Consider the following 17905-nt stretch of genomic DNA (forward strand, 5'->3'; position numbering starts at 1 on the left):
GTTACCATCTGGAAAAACCAACCCTAAATTTAGAGTGAGAAGAATCAGCCTTGTAGGTTAGATTTCTTATTTTCTTATTATGGTTGAACTTGAAAACTTTAAACACAGATTCAGAAAGAGAGAGAAGACAGAGCTGCACCAGTCGGCGTTATGAGCTTTATATGTACTTAGAAAGAAAAAAATAATCCAAAGCTTATCCTCTCTTTTCTCCATTTCAGCTCTCATCCATCTTGTGGATCAAGGTGCTCAAGCCCAACTCCTACCATGAAGCCAAGCAGGCGGCCGCAGAGTACCACTCTGCCAAGCAGGCGCTCATCAAGGCCTTCCACAAGGCTGGCCTGGGGGCCTGGGTCAAAAAGCCCATTGAGCAAGACCAGTTTACCCTCGGCTCCTGAGGGAGTCAAGGGACCAAGGGATTCCTAAACCCCCCACTCCTTCCCCCCTCGACCCAGGCCTGAAAGCAAGAGAGCCCCTTATTAACAACCAGCCCACAGTGACACTTACCTCCGTCCCACGTGTCGGCACGCACGTGCACTTTGTACTTGTGGAAATAAACGTGCGTAGTTTCACAAACCATCCATAGCTCATCATTGTCATTCCTCAGAGGACCTCGGCCTCGCCATGTCTTTTTCTCATTCTATTGATTTTTGTCCTTTTTATTTTGATTTTAATGGATGGTGTTTTTTCATCTACCTGTTTTATGTTTTAAAAACTGGAATCCGTGTTTTTATGACGTAGATGTTGAAGTTGAAATTATGCAGTTTTGTCTATTTTCTGGATCAACAAGTGTAGCCAGTTTAGGGTGAAATGTAGCCTAGAGAAAGAATCTTTTGTTAATTAAAACCAATGTGTATGGACCTGGAAAAAAAATGTACTCGCTGAAAAAGAATTACTGGGACGAACTTTATTTTAAAGATGCATAAATCTTCCGGATGTAAATCTAGTGCTGAAAAGAAAGAGAACTTAAAATAGATATGTGACATTTAATGTGTGTTATTTGGTCCGTTCCTTAGATGAGAATACATGTTCTTAGACCCCTGTATTAAAGATTAAAATGTTCCAAAATATTGTGGCCCTGTTTGATTCACTGACTTGAAAGCATATACAGGCCAGGCGTCACTGTAGTTTAGGACACTTTTGTTGATTTTTGTCTCCATTAACTCGTGCATATGTTCTGTAAGTTATTTTATGTCACTCTCATTTCATACTTGAACAGTGTGTGCGTGTTTTTGAGGAGGGGGGGGGTCATGTTAAGAGCATCGCATCCTCCGACTCCTTCCCTCGCCTGGGTCTTGGGACAAGCTTTGGGAGGTGCTGCACGTTGTATTTTTCCTTGATCTAAGCCATGGCTTTGCATGGGAACTGAACTGGGAGGCCTACAGAGCAGAAAACACGCGGTGGAGAGCCCTGTGCGCCCATCAGTGAATGATTTTTGAATGAATGCCAGCATCTTCCTCCACAGGCAGCTTTGAATCTTTGTCTCTATTTTCTAGATTTCTTGTGATTGTTTGTTTGTTTGTTTTGGGAGGGGAGGGACAGGGACGGTTTTTGTTTGTTTTTTTCATGGGCATTTGAGGATTGGGGACAATACTGCAGTGAAAATAGTGATGAACAGACCTCTCAGATCTTGTAACTATGTCGACATGTGGCAGGGATCCATGATAGCTGTCATTGGAACTATTAATAGAAGGCATGGTCTATGTGCTGTAGTGCCACATACCGTATGTGAAGTTACATTCAAAAGATGCCACATTATGCCAGTCTGTAGTGATAGTCTGAAACGCAAACACGTCGTAATCCCTACACGTAATTCTCTTTGAGGTGAACGGTGAAGTTACACGAACAGACTCTCAAGTCGTTTGCTAATATCTGCTACAACTCTACCAGTAGGTTACAACCAAATGTGTCACAGCGTGATGTCATTTTTCGTCGTCCTGTCTTCTACATCTACAGGGACACGTTAGTAGTTCAAGAAGACCTTTGTGCTCTGACCTTTACACCCTGAGTGCATAACTGTCCTCATGTTTTCAACTTGTAAATGAGGACCTGTGTCTGAGTAACTGCAGTCTAATTCCTATTCCCAGCTGTAGGGACTAATGTATGTATGTGTGTGCAATCTACAGTATGTGCGTGCTCAGACGTCTTTAAGCATACTCTGTGGAATCTTCACCAAAGATGATGTCCATGTGTGTCTCTGCCCCGCTATTTTACTTACAAAGGTTTCTTTCTTCTTCTTTTTTTTTTAATCTACCCTTTACTGTTTGGTTTTTGTATATCCACTGAACAATGTACTTTTGATTTGTACAAAAAACTGTATTCCATTCAATATGGGGGGACTTAAATTGTCACGCTTCTCTAGTGCATCTGTAGCTGTCAGTGGCCACGTGTATATTGTGACCTGCGATCATTATTGCTGCAGTATAGTAGTTCTCTCTGTATATAAGGAGCAACACAACTGACAAATTCTGTTCCCTGTACAATCACCCTTAAAGAAACTGTTTGGACTCTTTCCCTGATGCTGGGATTGTGAAGATGTTGATGTTCCTGAGTATTAGTGGTTCTCTGTGACTCACTGGGCACCATACAGCATGGCACTAACACTGCCGGGGTTAACAGGCGTCATCCCCATTGTAGCCACCGATGTTTAAAAGAAAAAATATGCACTGTAAGGTGCCTCAGCGAAAAGTGGCATCCACAAGCTGGCACGTGTGATGTCATATATGTACTTTTTTTTTTGTTTTTTGTTTTTTTACTTTATTTCAGTCAGTATTAGAGAAGCAGGAAAAGGGAGTCTACCGGAGTTGACTTGAAGGTAGAAACTTTGAAATTTGGATCAGAGAAAATGGTGGGCCCCCCCCCCCCCCCCCCCCCGACAAATAGACCCAGACCAAAGTCACAAGCAATACTCCTGATGTCTCCTTTAATGTCACTTCATCACAAACAGGAGTCTGAAGTTTCCCCTCCCCCTCTGCCCCTCCAGTCTTTGTTTTATTCTCTCTCTGCAAAGCTGTCTGAGATTTTTTTTTTGTATATTCCCCCCCTCCTAAAGACTGCCTGCTTCTAAAGTTTTTCTTTTGACTGCACTAAAGATGTCAACTGATGATGTCATGATAAAAAACCGTCCCCGTTTATGGATTGGATGGCGACTATCACAGCAAGAACTGAACTGCTTCCGCTTTACCCTTTGTGAATCCTTGATGATGGTCAGTGCCCCCCACCCCCGCCCCCACCTGGATTTTCTTTTATTTTCTTTCCTTTCTTTTCGGTGACTCCAGAGTGGTCGCTGTTCGTCCACTCGAGGTTTCCAGAGCCACCGGCGCTCCCCGTTCTCCCTCCCTCCAGTTGTCCAATGTGTGAAAACTTCCACCAACAAACCCACAACCTTGCATGTACTACCAACACTGAAGCTGCACCTAGCATGATGACAAAATTTTAAAGGACTCGAGTAGAAAAAAAATAAAAAAAATAAACTGCTAAAGATAGATACATAAAAAGAACAACTACAAAAAAAGAGAATAAAAGAGTTCTTAGTTTACTTTTGCACATGGCTGGGATTCTTTATTTATCATGTTCTGACTTTGTGTGTGTGTGTGTGTGTGTGTGTGTGTGTGTGTGTGTGTGTGTGTGTGTGTGTGTGTGTGTGTGTGTGTGTGTCATCGGAGCTCTATACGATATTCAGAGCGTTAATAAAGCTGCAAACAACCATTTGTCATGTAAAGGTATAGTGGAGTAATGGCATCCTGTGTTGTATTCTGAGCTTCTCTGTACTTTGTTCTGTTCACGCTGTTAGCACCATTAGCTGCTAGCCGCCGGCTCAGCCACCTCCATGTTGAGAGTTGTGTGCAGACAATCTCTGAATCATGCGTAAGCTCTGAATACTATATAGAGCTCCTTTAAACAACTCTTACAAGAAATGGAGAGAAAAATATAACATTTTGCGCACTGAATGCTTTATATAAGATACTTTAAATCAAACTGCCAGATGTCCACATATATTGACTTTGTTTGGTGACTGAAAACTGTAATGAATTGCATTATTATCTTGATGAATCCAGACTTCTTTACCACACAGACCTTTATTTAAAAATAAACCATTTACTGCAATCATCAGGACAAAATAAATGCACTCTCTCCCTTTAGATTGCTTTGCTGAACTAGCCGTTGTGGTTACAAGGACAGTGATGTAAGCAGATGTCCTCAGTGGTGGAGGATATATTCAAATCCTTGACGTAAAAGTACTAATACAACAATGTAAAGATGCTTAAATCATGTGAAAGAGTTAGCATTATCAGCAAAATGTAGTGAAAGTATCAAAGTAGACATTTGTTCTGCCTCTTTTAGTGCGACACATTATATTCTTATATTATTAGATTGTCAATTCTGATGCAGTTGGTCGGGCAGTAGCCTACCTAATTTGAACTGTTTTACATATAGATAGGTAGATTAATCCAAGTGGTTCCTAACGTAGGGTTCAGGCCACTTCCAAAAGGTCACAAGATATATCTGAGGGGTGAGATGATTAATGGGGATTTGCTACACAAAATTGCATTCATTTTTTCATTCATTTCTTTGCTCCAGCCTCTAATAGTGGAGAGTTTTACCTCTTTGGGCTTTGAACAGTTATTTCAATTTAGTTTAGTGGGGAAATATCACTTTGGTCTCACATCAAAGACATCTGAAATGTGAGAAGGGGCCCAACTTGACTACTTTTTTTAAAGGTCTTAAGCCAAAAATTTTGGGAGCCACTGGTTTAATCTTTAAGTCTCTGAAATGTATTGAGGTAGAATTATAAAATAGCATTAAGTATAAAGTGCAAATACCAAAGTTATACTCAAGTACAGTGCTTGACTCTCCACCACTGGACATCTTTATGCATGTATGCCAACAGAACAGAGTGAACTGGAACACATTGTCACCGGTCTGCAGTGATCAACAGTGTGGGCTGTAGGTAAAGGTAAGAAAGCTCATATGGCTTTAATACAGCTGTAACCATGCATGCATAGTATCAAAATGAGACAAGCAAACATTAGCTTTATAGGAATGTTAGGCAAGGCTGTAATGCATCTTTGACCTGTCACACAAGTTTTTAACTCAGCAACCAACACAAAAACTGCATCTGGAACGTTATTTAAATGCACCCCTGCATATTGTCACCATCTTTACAATCACTTCAGTATCTTACATCTTTGGTAAAAGATGTAAGATCATCCTGCAATAGTATGAAATACATATTATGAATATGTTTCTGGCAGTCGTCACATTCCATGTTCAGTAGAGTGGCTCATTTTGCTCTCTGAGAGGAACATTTTAGCAGACACAAATTGCAAACGTGTTTGGTGTCAATCAGACTCAAGGTGAGGCTGGATTAGTCAGACAGAGGCGTCTCATGCATTTTACTGCTCGTTTTAATCTTCAACTCACACAGAGTGAAGTCAGGTCATTAAGTTTTCTGTGGGTGTGAGTGAGTGTGTACAGTGCTTTTTAATGCTGGGTTAAAGAGGAAAAAAACTAGATATGATCGCCAACACTGTGATGCTAAGATTTTTAATTATTTTTGCTCATTGGTGAGACATCTGAGAGAAAACGTGTGCTTTTGAATGACTTTATATTTTATGAATGTTGACACACTATGATTTTACCTAACCTAATATCATCATGTAGGGTACTAAATGCCAACCCTCAAGCAATCCTTAAATCCAGTCAAATTAAGATCTGAGAAAAGTCCGGAATATTGAACAGGAAAAGGTCGGAATCATGGAGGGCATCCAGTCAATAGAGAATAAAGAATAAAATTTCCAAAGTGAGATGCGTGTGTGTTTGTGCGTCTGTTCAGTATCCCAGCAGAACTGCCATCAGATCAATTATAAATCACACATCAAGCTTTGCTTTAAACAGTGAGCCCCTGTGCTCATGAACTCCATTGACATGATGAAAGCTCATGAAAAAAAAGCAGATTCAAACAGTCATAACAGGCGAACGCAGCCCAGACCAAAACATGTTAGAAACTCTACACTCTTCAATAATTTAACGCCCATCTGCCGAGGCTCAACAGCCCCGTTGCTGTTTACATAAACATTCATATTATCACATCGATCAGGATACAAGTGCTACGTTTTACACTGCATCTCATTTACAGTAGCCAGCAGCTACGCACATCAAATATACTGTGTCAGGCATTTTATTAGCTTGTAATAGTTTGCTGAGTTTGACAGTGAGTTCAGCAAACTTGTGAAAACTACAGGAAAATGTTGAAGTAATTTAATGAAATATGTGAAACATCCTCCTTTAATCAGAATGATTCTGTTGATGCACCAAAGCAAACATTGTGAAACTAAACTATTATTGGACCCTGGTCTGAAGCACTTGATGAATGAAACATTTCAATGAGCATATTTCAATGAATATTTCAAATATTCACACATTTTACTAGAAGCCTGAGACAGATTTCTATAATTCAATACCAGATTCAAGCTTCACTCATCATGCTAGTTTGGATTTGAACAGAAAACACATTTACAAAGCTGGACTGTAAGCATACAGTATGTAAATGCCAGAATACAGTAGAGGACAGTGAGGCTGCCCAGCCCTGTGGTGCAATATGAGTATGAGAGCGAGGGCAGCAGCTTGTGCCCCTGAGAGAAATGACAAATCATTAGCTCTGGTCCAGGGGTAAATGGGAGCCACACTCTTTCAAGGCCCACATTTCCATTTCAATTTTCTGCTCAACAGAGTTGATGTATGTGGCGAATCACATGGCAAGACCGCTCTCCTCCTCGGCCGGCTCCAGCCTCCTGTTATTCACTGGCTAGAGTATCTTTGTGACCTTGTGTATGTGTGTGTGTGTGTGTGTGTGTGTGTGTGTGTGTGTGTGTGTGTGTGTGTGTTTTATACATTGATAGCATCAAACCCATTGTCACTGAGTCCAAGGCAAAGAGACAAGTGAAGAGTCTCTGGGTAGAAGTGGGTTTATAAATGGAAAAATAAAACTGATGTTTTCATTGAGGGTTATCATGTTTCATAACATGAGCTGACAATGATGAAATAAGCAGTCCATTAGAAAATGAAAGTGGCCTAACAAGAAGTAAATACATCTGTATAAAGATGACAACAGTGTTCTCTTGATGTACAGTGAACAACTTGTAGAAAGTTGTAGCCCGGCCTGCTCTCACTGCTGTAGGTTTGCATGTATGAACTTTGGTAGAGAAAACAAAAAATAAAAAAGATTAATAAAATAGGAAAATGAATGACAAATAATGTAGTTTGATCACAGATGGATGCCGTCTGGCACAAAGTTAGGGAGGGACATAATGAGTTGCAGTGGGACAGACTGCAGCAGACTCGGGCCTGAGGTCCCAGAAATCACATCAACATTAAACAGTATTTTGTGACAGCGGAAAATATGTTTTTTTTCTTTGCTTTCATTTGACAGGCAGTTAAACTTTAATAAACTGTGATTTTGAAACATTTGATAATCACAAGAAAAAAAAAGTTTTACATGGTATGATGATTCATGGAGAGCAGGAAAACTAGTGATGACAGTCACAGCAGCTTTCATGATCTATACAGTATGTTTGTACACAGTGTGGTTGCAAAATAAATTATTTAATTGAGGGTTATAGTGATTTCTCCTTTTGATTTTTTTCTTAATGGATGTATTTAAAAATGCTGTTAGGTAAAAAAAAAAATCTTAAAGGTTCCATGCTGTGCTCATTTTCAGGAGCATCCTTGTATTTTGGGTTTCTAGTAGAACATGTATATATGATTTAATGATCAAAAAACTTGTTTTTTTTTTCATACTGTCTGCCTGAATACACCTGTATTTACCCTCTGTCTGACACTTTCTGTTTTAGTGCCTGTCTCTTTAAGCCCCCCTCCTAAAAAAACCCAGTCTGCTCTGATCTGTCTCTGCTCTGTCATTGTAGCCAGGGGAATGACTGTAATCTTTATAGACAAATCACAATGTTTATTTACAGTAACATACAGGTAGAAAATCTTCGCATCATGTACCTTAAAATCAAACAGTGCTGACCAGATGTTGCCTCAAGTAGTTAGTTGTTATTCATTTAAAAAAGGCCCACTAAAAAGATCAAAATCACTTTAAGTGTAATTCATATTTTGAATATTTTCACTGCTTTACCCTGCCATCAGACAGCCCTCTCCGACAGGTAACTGAAGCCAAGCCACCAGACTCTTCTGACAAAAACATTTTACATAGCAGAACACTGAGTTGCTGGTTTACCACTGCCTCAGTTGGTTAGTGTTTAAGGTAAAGCAGAGCAAATATTCAAATACAGCATACACTTACACAGGTGTTGATATTTTAGGTGGCCAAAATAATATTTTTGCTGTGGCCCCATCCACAGCAGTGCATTGTTTACCTCCTTGCTGGTAGCTTTGGTTTGTCAAACATGATGACAAAGCAACAAAGTACATACGGTAAGCACAGCAGAAACATAAGATGGGTCGAACCACCATGTTTACCAACATATCTTTAAATGTTACAGTTATGGCTGAAAACGACAACAGAAATCAACAAGTTTGCCAATATCACATATCTCCACAATTGTAATCAATTGCCAGTGTTCTACGTTGTTCTTAGCACAACATCACGGTAATTCGGTACATAGACTGATTCATTGGAATTGCATCACTAGCCAACAGCTTTGGTCCATGTTTACTACCTATCAGCTGGGGGGTATTCCATCAACATAGCTAAGAATATCCAGACTAAGTTGTAATCTTGAAGTTTGACTAAACGCCAACTCCCAATCTAGCGCCAACCCGTTCCATCAAGTGAAATCAGCTGGCTCCAACTGACGCTAATTCAAGCCTCACCTGTTAAGCCTCAACTCATGCACACGCCCAGGGAAAATAAAAAGCCCACACTAGTCGAGTGCCGAAAATGTTGCAAAATGTCAAAAAGCAAAGGAAAGGAGCGAGCGGAGGCTTTTTCTGCAGCGGTGCAAACGCTCCTTATGGAAGTGTATGAGGACTTTAAGGACATAATTAGGCTACGAAAAAAGGCAATACTGCAGCAATTAATAAAGCAAGGGAGGTGGCGTGGCGGAATATTGCCGACAGGCTAAATGCGTAAGTGACAAAGAAAATGCAGCATTTCAGCAAATATATGTAGATAAGAACAATCTTTTTTTAATGCCTCAGTTTCATTGTATTATAGTTTTGTTTTTATTAGTTTGATTTTGGCTTTACTGTTGTAAGTGTTTTTTTAATTATCTTATTTTTATTACATTTTAATTTGTTTTTTAATAGTTAATGTTTTTGGATTAATGATGTTATATATTTTATGATCTACATATTATTTTATCATTACATGACAGTTGTGAGTGTGTAAAAGCACTGGCAGAACTGTCTTTTAGGTATCTGTTCTTGTCTATTGAACATTTTTTGATCATAGATGGAGCTAATCCTCACCTTAATCCTGCTACAGACCAGGATTGCCCGGCAGCATAAATTACCATGGTTACTAGGCTGGGATTAAGGTTAACCACCTTGATGGAACGGAGTTGTGGCTCAGGTTGATGGAACGGAAACTGGAGTTTAGCTCAGTGAATCAGGCTTAACCAGAACCATGGTTTCCATGGTTACCAATGTGAGGCTAATCTTAGCCACTTTGATGGAACAGAACTCTGGTTCACATTAGCCAGACTTGGCCATTTAAGCCTGGATTTGCCTTTAGCCTGCTTGATGGAATACCCCCCAGATCTCATTTGAACCCAGTTCAGACCAGTGGTTCACAACAAGACAAAACTGTTTTAGAACATTGCAGAGACAAGTTGCAGCAATGTGAACATACCAGTCTGAGCTCGACTCAAGCCAGCTGATGGTGTCACCTGAAACTCCGCTGGTCAAATTGCTGGAGGCTAGTTTTACAACGTAAAGCACATCACCTATTTCAACAGCCATTCGACTTGTAGTGTAGTCTGATGGTCAAGTCAAAATGACCGCAGACAGTGTGACACACATTCTCACCGACTGATTAATGTAGGGTATTTATATTATCATGGCGTATTTACTATGAATACAGTCCATCTGATGCTCATTTTCTTTATGTTTTATGCCGTTTCATCACTACTACAAATGCAACTGGAGCCAGTATCTCATCATCACTATCCTCATTCATATTTCAAGAAGCTACAAATTATATATATTCAGCCACAAAATCAGCCTGAAAAGTTGGAATTCAGAACAGATGCACAGAGACTTGTTGCATAGAGATGATACACCGTCTCATAGTTGCATTGGTGTGAACCAGCAGGTTTGTAGAACTTTGCAGAAAGGCATATAGCAAGTAGTTGCCTGTTTCAACTCGTTTCATCGCGAATCTTTGGTCTGAACTGGGCAACATACACAGCAAAACATTTCAATAGAAAATACAAAGGGACCCATTTAGATTGATTATGTTTCAGGTCTGAAACGGTCTATGTACCGTAGTTGTGACATCAAAACTACATGTATGTCCTGACGAATTTCTGAATACGGACTGTGTGCATTTAGGGCTTTGGTACTTTCACAGTAGCCCATTTATATGGCACCTATACTTGGTTAACACTAAAAAAGACATGAAAATCTGACTTTTTACAATATGGGGCCTCTAAACCTTATCATGTTGCATTTTAACACTAAGAAACTGTTTCATGAATTTCTTAATTAACTGTGTTGACAACATTCAATAAATATATAAAACTGAGAATGACAGAAAAACAAAATCCTCAGTACATTCTCAGAAATTTTGACATTCTAGAGGTTTAGTTCAAAAGGAAACATGAAAAATAGCTCGCTCTAGCTGTGCTGTGGCCTTCATCTGGGAGCATCAAATTAAAATGTCTTAATAACTGCAAAACTAATGAGAATGAAACAGATTTAAAATGCCACCAAAGGTCTGCCTTGCAAAAAGAAGTTAATTTTCACAGGCCAGCGTCTTTGTTTGGAGAGTAGCACCGATGATCTTTCCTTTCGCTGTTATCTGTGCAGAATAATAGAGAGCGAGTTGGAACTGGCTGTATTCCATATGATCTGAACCAAAAATACCGGACTACTTTAATCTTGTATCGACTGAGTTTTCAGTTAACAAGACGACACCCCGCAGTGTAAATTAATTGACTCAACATCCACCGTCGACTGGTAATTGCTAAACCATCTCTTTGGCACCGTGTTCATATTGATACATTGTAATTTACTTTGAGGTAATGCTAAGTGTTGCTGTGTGTGTGTGAGAGGAGTGTAGATAGGCTAAGTATAGAGAAGAAAGTGTCAAGAGGAGACGCAGATTGAGCTTATCTGTGAGCTCAGGCCTTCCTTTGTCAGAACGGCTCCTTTCTGATGAAGACTCTTTGAACCTGACAGAATAATTAAAAAGGAAAGAGGAGGAAAAGCTGACATTTGCATTTTGACCTTTTTGATTTACGTGGCGAAAATTGCTCCCAGTTTCCTCCAGAACACATTATAATATCAATCTGCCCTTGTGTGTGTGTGTGTGTGTGTGTGTGTGTGTGTGAGAGCGTGCATGTGTGTGTGTGTGTGTGTGTGTTTGTGTAAAACTATGCGCTTAAGTTTATATTTAAGAGTGCATATGCATAGGTGTACATAATGGTTCTATATGCACACAGGCAGTGTGTATTTATGAGTGTGTTGGAAAGAATAAAAGAATAGATTTATGGCATATTACCCAGCCCATCTCTTCATTAAGGAGCTGTTTTCCTGTAAGCGGGCTCTATTTGAATAGCTAAATTGTCCAAGCAGTGTGCAAACGAGGACTAATAGCCCTGTGCCCTTGTCACAGGCTGCCCCACCACCAAAGTCAAACTGAAGAACCTTGTAGGCTACCTCAATGTGTGTATGTGTGTTTGTTTGACAGCATATTCAGTAACAGTATTTCTGTAAATCCAAGGTTCCCTGCTTTGTTTTTATAATGTCCACTTTGGTGTGACCTATTTTTTTTAAGGAGTCAAAGGATGACTTGTGCAAGTGAAGGCCCAGTCACACCAAACCGACATCAAACAGCTGGTGGCGACAAAGTCTGACTGATGCATTGCCTCACATCACCTGTGTCTTGGCCAAAAAGTTGCATTCGAACACACCGCAAAGACTACAGCTAACATGAGGTGGGAGTAAGTCTCACATGTGCAAGTCACAAGCAAGTCTCAAGTCTTAACCTTCGAGTCTTAAGTAAGTCCCAAGTTACTGTGGTGAGAATCAAGAAATTCAAGTCATACTCACAAACAGAAGCTGCACCTAGTGGTACAGTGTGACTGAATACATTTACTCAGGTACTGTAAGTACAAACCTGAGTCTTTTCGTCTCATGCTACTCTCTACTGCTTCTCCACTACATCTATCTGACAGCTGTAGTCACTAGTTACTTTACAAAAAAGGATTTTTGCACACAAAGCATATGAAAATGTACAAAAATAGATGTAACTATTAGTCATTTTATGAACTGACAGGAAATAAATTGGCCACTATTTTGATAATTGTTAAGTGATTTTTAAATGCAAAAACATTTCATGGTTCCAGCTTCACAAATGTCAGGATTTTTGCAGCTTTTGCTTTTTATTATTAAATATTTTAAAAAAATTTTTTGATAATGTTGATGTTTGGACTGTTGGTTGGACAAATCAAACATTGTGAAGGTGTCACTTTGGGCTCTAGGCCATTATGACTTCATTTCTCATTATTTTTACAAACAAAATAGTCAGTCCAGTACTTTTACTACTTTAACTAAGTAACCTTTGTATGTAGGACGTTGACTTGTAACAGAGTATTTTACAGGGTGGTAGTAGTGACTTTTACTAGAGTGAAGCATTTAAATACTTCCTCTGCTGCTCCAAGCCCTGTGTAAACGGTCAGGGTGAAAGACACTCTATGCAGGTAAAAAACCTGCTGCTGTGAGAGAGAGTGGAAGATAATTACGCACTGTTAAAGTCTCAAAATGTGAGCAGAGCAGGAACAGGGGGGCAAAATAACTCACTGAGGAAAATATCTAATGGTGTGCAGGTGTGCGCAGCAAGCACACACACACACACACACACACACACACACAGTGAAAGTATGTTGGGAGAGCAGGCAGGGACAGTCGTTACGCCCTGTGGCATTCCCAAAACCTCGTACAACAAGTTTGCAGGGAGCCTGAGCATATTACAGCTAGCGGTGTGTGTATCCCATCTCTACAGTGATGACTGTGTGCGGCCCACAGAGCAGACAATGTGTTGCTAACACATGCCACTGTAAATACTGCCATTCTTCCGAAGAGAGCTGTGCAGGCGGGGGCTCTCATAGAATGGACATGGTAGGTCCTCCACCACTGAGACGTATGTGCCTTCATGTTTTAAAAAGAGAACTTAACTTCTTATTACCTAGAAAGATACAAATATTTAATAGACAAGTGGGCGGCACGGTGGTGTGGTGGTTAGCACTGTCGCCTCACAGCAAGAGGGTTCCTGGTTCAATCCCAGGAAGAAGCCCTCCTGTGCGGAGTTTGCATGATCTCCCCGTGTCAGTGTGGGTTTTCTCTGGGTACTCTGGCTTCCTCCCACAGTCCAGAGACATGCAGGTTGGGGATAGATTAATTGGTGACTCTAAATTGTCCGTAGGTGTGAATGTGAGCGTGAATGGTTGTCTGTCTCTATGTGTCAGCCCAGTGATAGTCTGGCGACCTGTCCAGGGTGTACCCCGCCTCTCGCCCAATGTCAGCTGGGATAGGCTCCATGCCCCCCTGTGACCCTCAAGAAGATAAGCGGTTACAAAAATGGATGGATAATAGAAAAGTCAAGGGTTTTCAGGTCATCTGTCTCAAGTCAAGCCCAAGTCAAGTCTTAGGTTATGAATGCAAAGTCAAAGTCAACTTGCAGTCAAGTGCACTTTTTCTAACTTTGTTTCTTATTTAATCCAAAATATTTAGTGTTCTGAGAAATGATCATAACTTTCAAGGGCTTTAACTTTTACCCCCGTCAATCTTGTAAACTACATCATTGATTGTGTTGCAGTACATGACCTCCCTTAAGTAATCAGGATGGTAACAAGGGTAACAGTCTCTCAGTCTACATCCCCTCTGATGAGGAGGTGGAAGGTGAGTTTGCCATTGGTGTGGTGGATAAAGGTGAGCTCATTCCCCCACTCTCCTCTGAATACAAGGATGAGTTTGAGGAAGATGGCCATCAACTAATGGAGCTCTCAGAGAGGGTGGAGGAAAAAGAAGACACTGATGATGATGGCTGGTTTGGTGGGGTCAGGGATTCAGGGTATGACTTCATGTTTGAGGATGAAGAGGACTTTGCAGATGATGGTGATGACGTCAGACCCCACTCCTCTCTCATCCAGCAATTCCTACCTGACATTTTTTTTTTCTATGGCAACATGTGGATCCTACTGTTTCCACTGGTGCTCCTTTTGCAGGCCTTATTGATGTCCCTCAGCAGCAGGTACCCGTGCAGCAACTGGGACATCCTGAGGAAAGTCTATCCTCAGTCAGAGGGTCAGAAGATTCTGCTCCCTCAACTTCAGGCATCAGCTCCTGCACAAAGAGGACCAGGGAAGAGCGCTGCACAGAGCAGGTAAGTACTGTAGAAAGAGGCAGAGTTGAAATAACGAGGACAGCCATGAGGAGTTAGCACCCTCGACTCCAGGCCTCAGCTCCTCCACAAACAGGTGCCGGGAAGAAAGCTACAGGGACTCAGCTCCCTCAACTTCAGACTTCTGTTTTTTTTTTACAAACAACATGCTGGATTGAACTTTTCAAGTACCTTAGGTGAACAGAGACTTCGATTAGGACTTACAGCACTATTTGCTGCAAGATTGGAAAACTGTAAAATCTTTGCCTCTTGCAGGGCTAATAAAGCCTCAGGTAACCTCTGCATCTGTTAAATAGAGCTAGCTAGCTAGGTGAGAGAAAAGTAAATATGAGCATCTGAAAAGAAAGACTTTAATTTAAATACACAAAAACTGTGTAAACACACACAATATACCTGTTTATTCATTAAATATTTAATATCAGTTATTTAATCATTCATATCAGGTATTTAGTTCTCTGTTTGTTTGTTTTTTGCTAGGACGTAAATGCCCATACCAGAAGCAAGTTAACAATTAATGACAGCATTAATACTTTTTTTTAAATCACTTATTTAAAGCAGCTGTGCGGAACTTTTTACCATTAATAAAACTGTCCCTGGTTGCAACGGGCATTGCTGAACACATAACAGTTTTACCAGATGTATCTATAACTTGGAATTGGTTGTACTTTCGATGTCATGGCGGATAACGAAGGAGCACCATCTAAAAGAAAAAGACCAGAAGAACAGAAGAAGGCTAAACAGGACAGTGATAGGGCTCGAGCCCAAACGTGTGTAAACCTGGGTTGGGCATTCACCAAGTGGAGAGAGCTGAGAGATTTGAAAGGTTTTAAAACTGATCCCGAGTTGGCCCTTTTCCTAATCGAGAGGTATGTAATTTTTGTTTTTATTTAGAGAATATACCGCAACTTGTTAGACGTTGTTTCACTTCAATATATGACGACATGGAAGTTATAAGCAAGCTAAATGTAACGTTAGCTGATGTGAACTGTGTCTAGTAACGTCACAACAACGTTAAGTTACAACGCCACAAAATTATCTGTGACCATGAACACAAATATACAGCAGGCAGTTGTCCTCAGTTTATAAGAAATTCAGAGCTACACCAGAACATCTATGAACAGGTCTTACTTTACTACTAACTTGTGCGTAATGTTAGCATGTTAGCATGTTTCCACTAATTACTTGGACTGACCTAACGTTAGTAACGTTAGCTTTGCAAGCGAAGGCTGCAGGTAACAGCTTTGCTGTGTTAGGATTAGATCAGAACAGAAACACGACAGGAGAATTTTGTTTCCACTAATTACTTGTACTGACCTGACGTTAGTAACGTTAATCCTCTCGCTCTCCAAAACAAATGCAGAAATCATTGTACAGTTGCATGCAGCACATTTGCTCAGCCCCTCCTTTAGCTTGATAGCCACACCACAGTCCCTCCGCCTTACTCCCCGCCACTGTGTGCTGATTTGTGGAAGGAGAGTGGGCGACAGCTCGGAATATCAACCTTCAGTTGGGGGCTCTAGCGGTTTGAATTCGTCCAGCACAAACCCCTCCAGTGCTGGGTGTGACAGTGGGCTGGTGGCCAGTGGCAGCACTGAATCTAACTTTATAGCTGATCCGGCACCACAGCTGTGAGGCTCCCTGGAGCTGGGGTTTGCACCTGCTGGATTCTGGTTGCTGTGTCTTCTGACTGGGGGTCTGTCTCCGGAGCTGCTGCCTGTTATTCTCCAGGCGAGGTGGTGTGTAGCGGTGGGCAGTGAGGCGTAGCGACACTGTGATTCAAGGCTCTCACTAATATTAGCTTCATAAACCTTTCTTTAAGCTGCAGCTGTTAGCCTTGAGCTCCAGTTAGCAGAGGGCTTAACTACTAGTAACTTGTTCTCACCATTTCTGAAACACTTCACTGATATTGACAGCTATTTTATTTTGTTTATTGTCCGTCGGACTCTCTTTAAGACTCTCATTTTGAGTCTGTCTTCTGTTTTTGGGTTGCGTTGCAGTGTAGGCAGTTGCGGCCAATGCTGGAGGACTCTCCATCATTGAATCAGGCTTTCACCATCTGAAGGGACATGCATACACATTGGTATTTGTAGAACAGCCAATAGGAAAGCCCTCTCTCTGAAATGACCTATGATTGGTCTCCAGTCACAGGTTAGATTTTCTTAAGCCTGAAAACAGAGCTAAGAAAAGGTGCAGAAGTCTAGCCTCTCTCAGTCCGCTGGAATTACAATATGCTCAAAGATTATTATGGGATTTTGCTCAATGAAGCCCAAATTAAACTGCTAGATGAGACAGAAAAAGAAAAGAATTCTAAAACATTAGAATTGTTTAGTTTGTTAAATATAACATATGTATTACAGTGTAATGCTTATAATAGTACATGTTCATGTTGATAAAAAAAGATTATGTGATTAGATTATGGCCTGCAATCTACAGCATATTTCTTTACGGTGTCATTTTTGTAGGCCACTGACTGTGTACAAGTGCAGGGTATAACAATGCTTAAAAATAATTTTTACTGTAGATATTGTTTAACTTTCAGGTTACAGTCCTCTTGTCACGAGTTACAGAAAGACCTACTTAAACACTATAAATGATTTTTAATTTTTATAAGTTCACATATCGTTACCCCCTCATTTCCTTACTTCACACCTTGTTCCCTTGTACCAGTCACTACGCTCTATACTGGTGCAGCATTTAGTACAAAAAAAATAACACTGGGAATTGGGAAGTACGCTGCACATTGCGGGTTGAAATTTAAAGTGTTCATAGACATGAGACTGTAGGCTTGATGTAGGTGTAAAATAACCTTGTGTTTGGTAGGTAACCTAGAAGAAGTTAAGGTATGGCAAAAATGTCTTGTGTCTTTATGTAATACATTTTGGAATTATTTAAGAAGCTTGTCTCGGTAATTACCCATTAATATATACATATTGTTTGTTTTATCTCAACTTACATCCTTTTTTTTCTTTCTTTTTTTGCCAAGAAATAGTAGACATACTTCATATTCCTCAAGCAATATGACAGTTTTTTGGAGGCATGAAGTGTTGGAAAGGATTTTGGAAGCAGAATATCTTTCACAGAGCACTGAAACAGCACTGCAATGAGCCAGACAGGGAATTGTCAGGCCCAGGATATAGGAAAGTCTGAGTAGAAAACACATTTGTTATGAACCGGGGAGTGTAAGCCTATGAAACCTATTTCTTGAGAGAAGTAGTGGGGGGAAAATAGTTGGAAAATCTCAAGAGTTTCTGACGAATCATCTTGGGTCTAACGGAAAGACAGAAATCTGAAAAACATGAGAGAAAAGCAGGCGCACAA

The 17905-nt window shown here is 40.5% G+C and overlaps 1 protein-coding gene across 1 annotated transcript in view; it reads left to right on the forward strand.

The window, feature by feature from the left end:
- The window catches only part of adarb1b (adenosine deaminase RNA specific B1b), a 143797-nt gene extending 140286 nt beyond the window's left edge, over positions 1-3511 (forward strand). The window contains exon 12 of the mRNA XM_050048391.1: positions 219-3511. Within this exon, the coding sequence (XP_049904348.1) occupies positions 219-395 (177 nt within the window). The 3' untranslated portion in view covers positions 396-3511. The remainder of the gene's footprint in view (positions 1-218) is intronic.
- The last annotated feature ends 14394 nt before the right edge of the window (positions 3512-17905 follow it).

The sequence above is a fragment of the Epinephelus moara genome, chromosome 7, assembly GCF_006386435.1.
Source record: "Epinephelus moara isolate mb chromosome 7, YSFRI_EMoa_1.0, whole genome shotgun sequence".
Lineage (NCBI taxonomy): Eukaryota > Metazoa > Chordata > Actinopteri > Perciformes > Serranidae > Epinephelus > Epinephelus moara.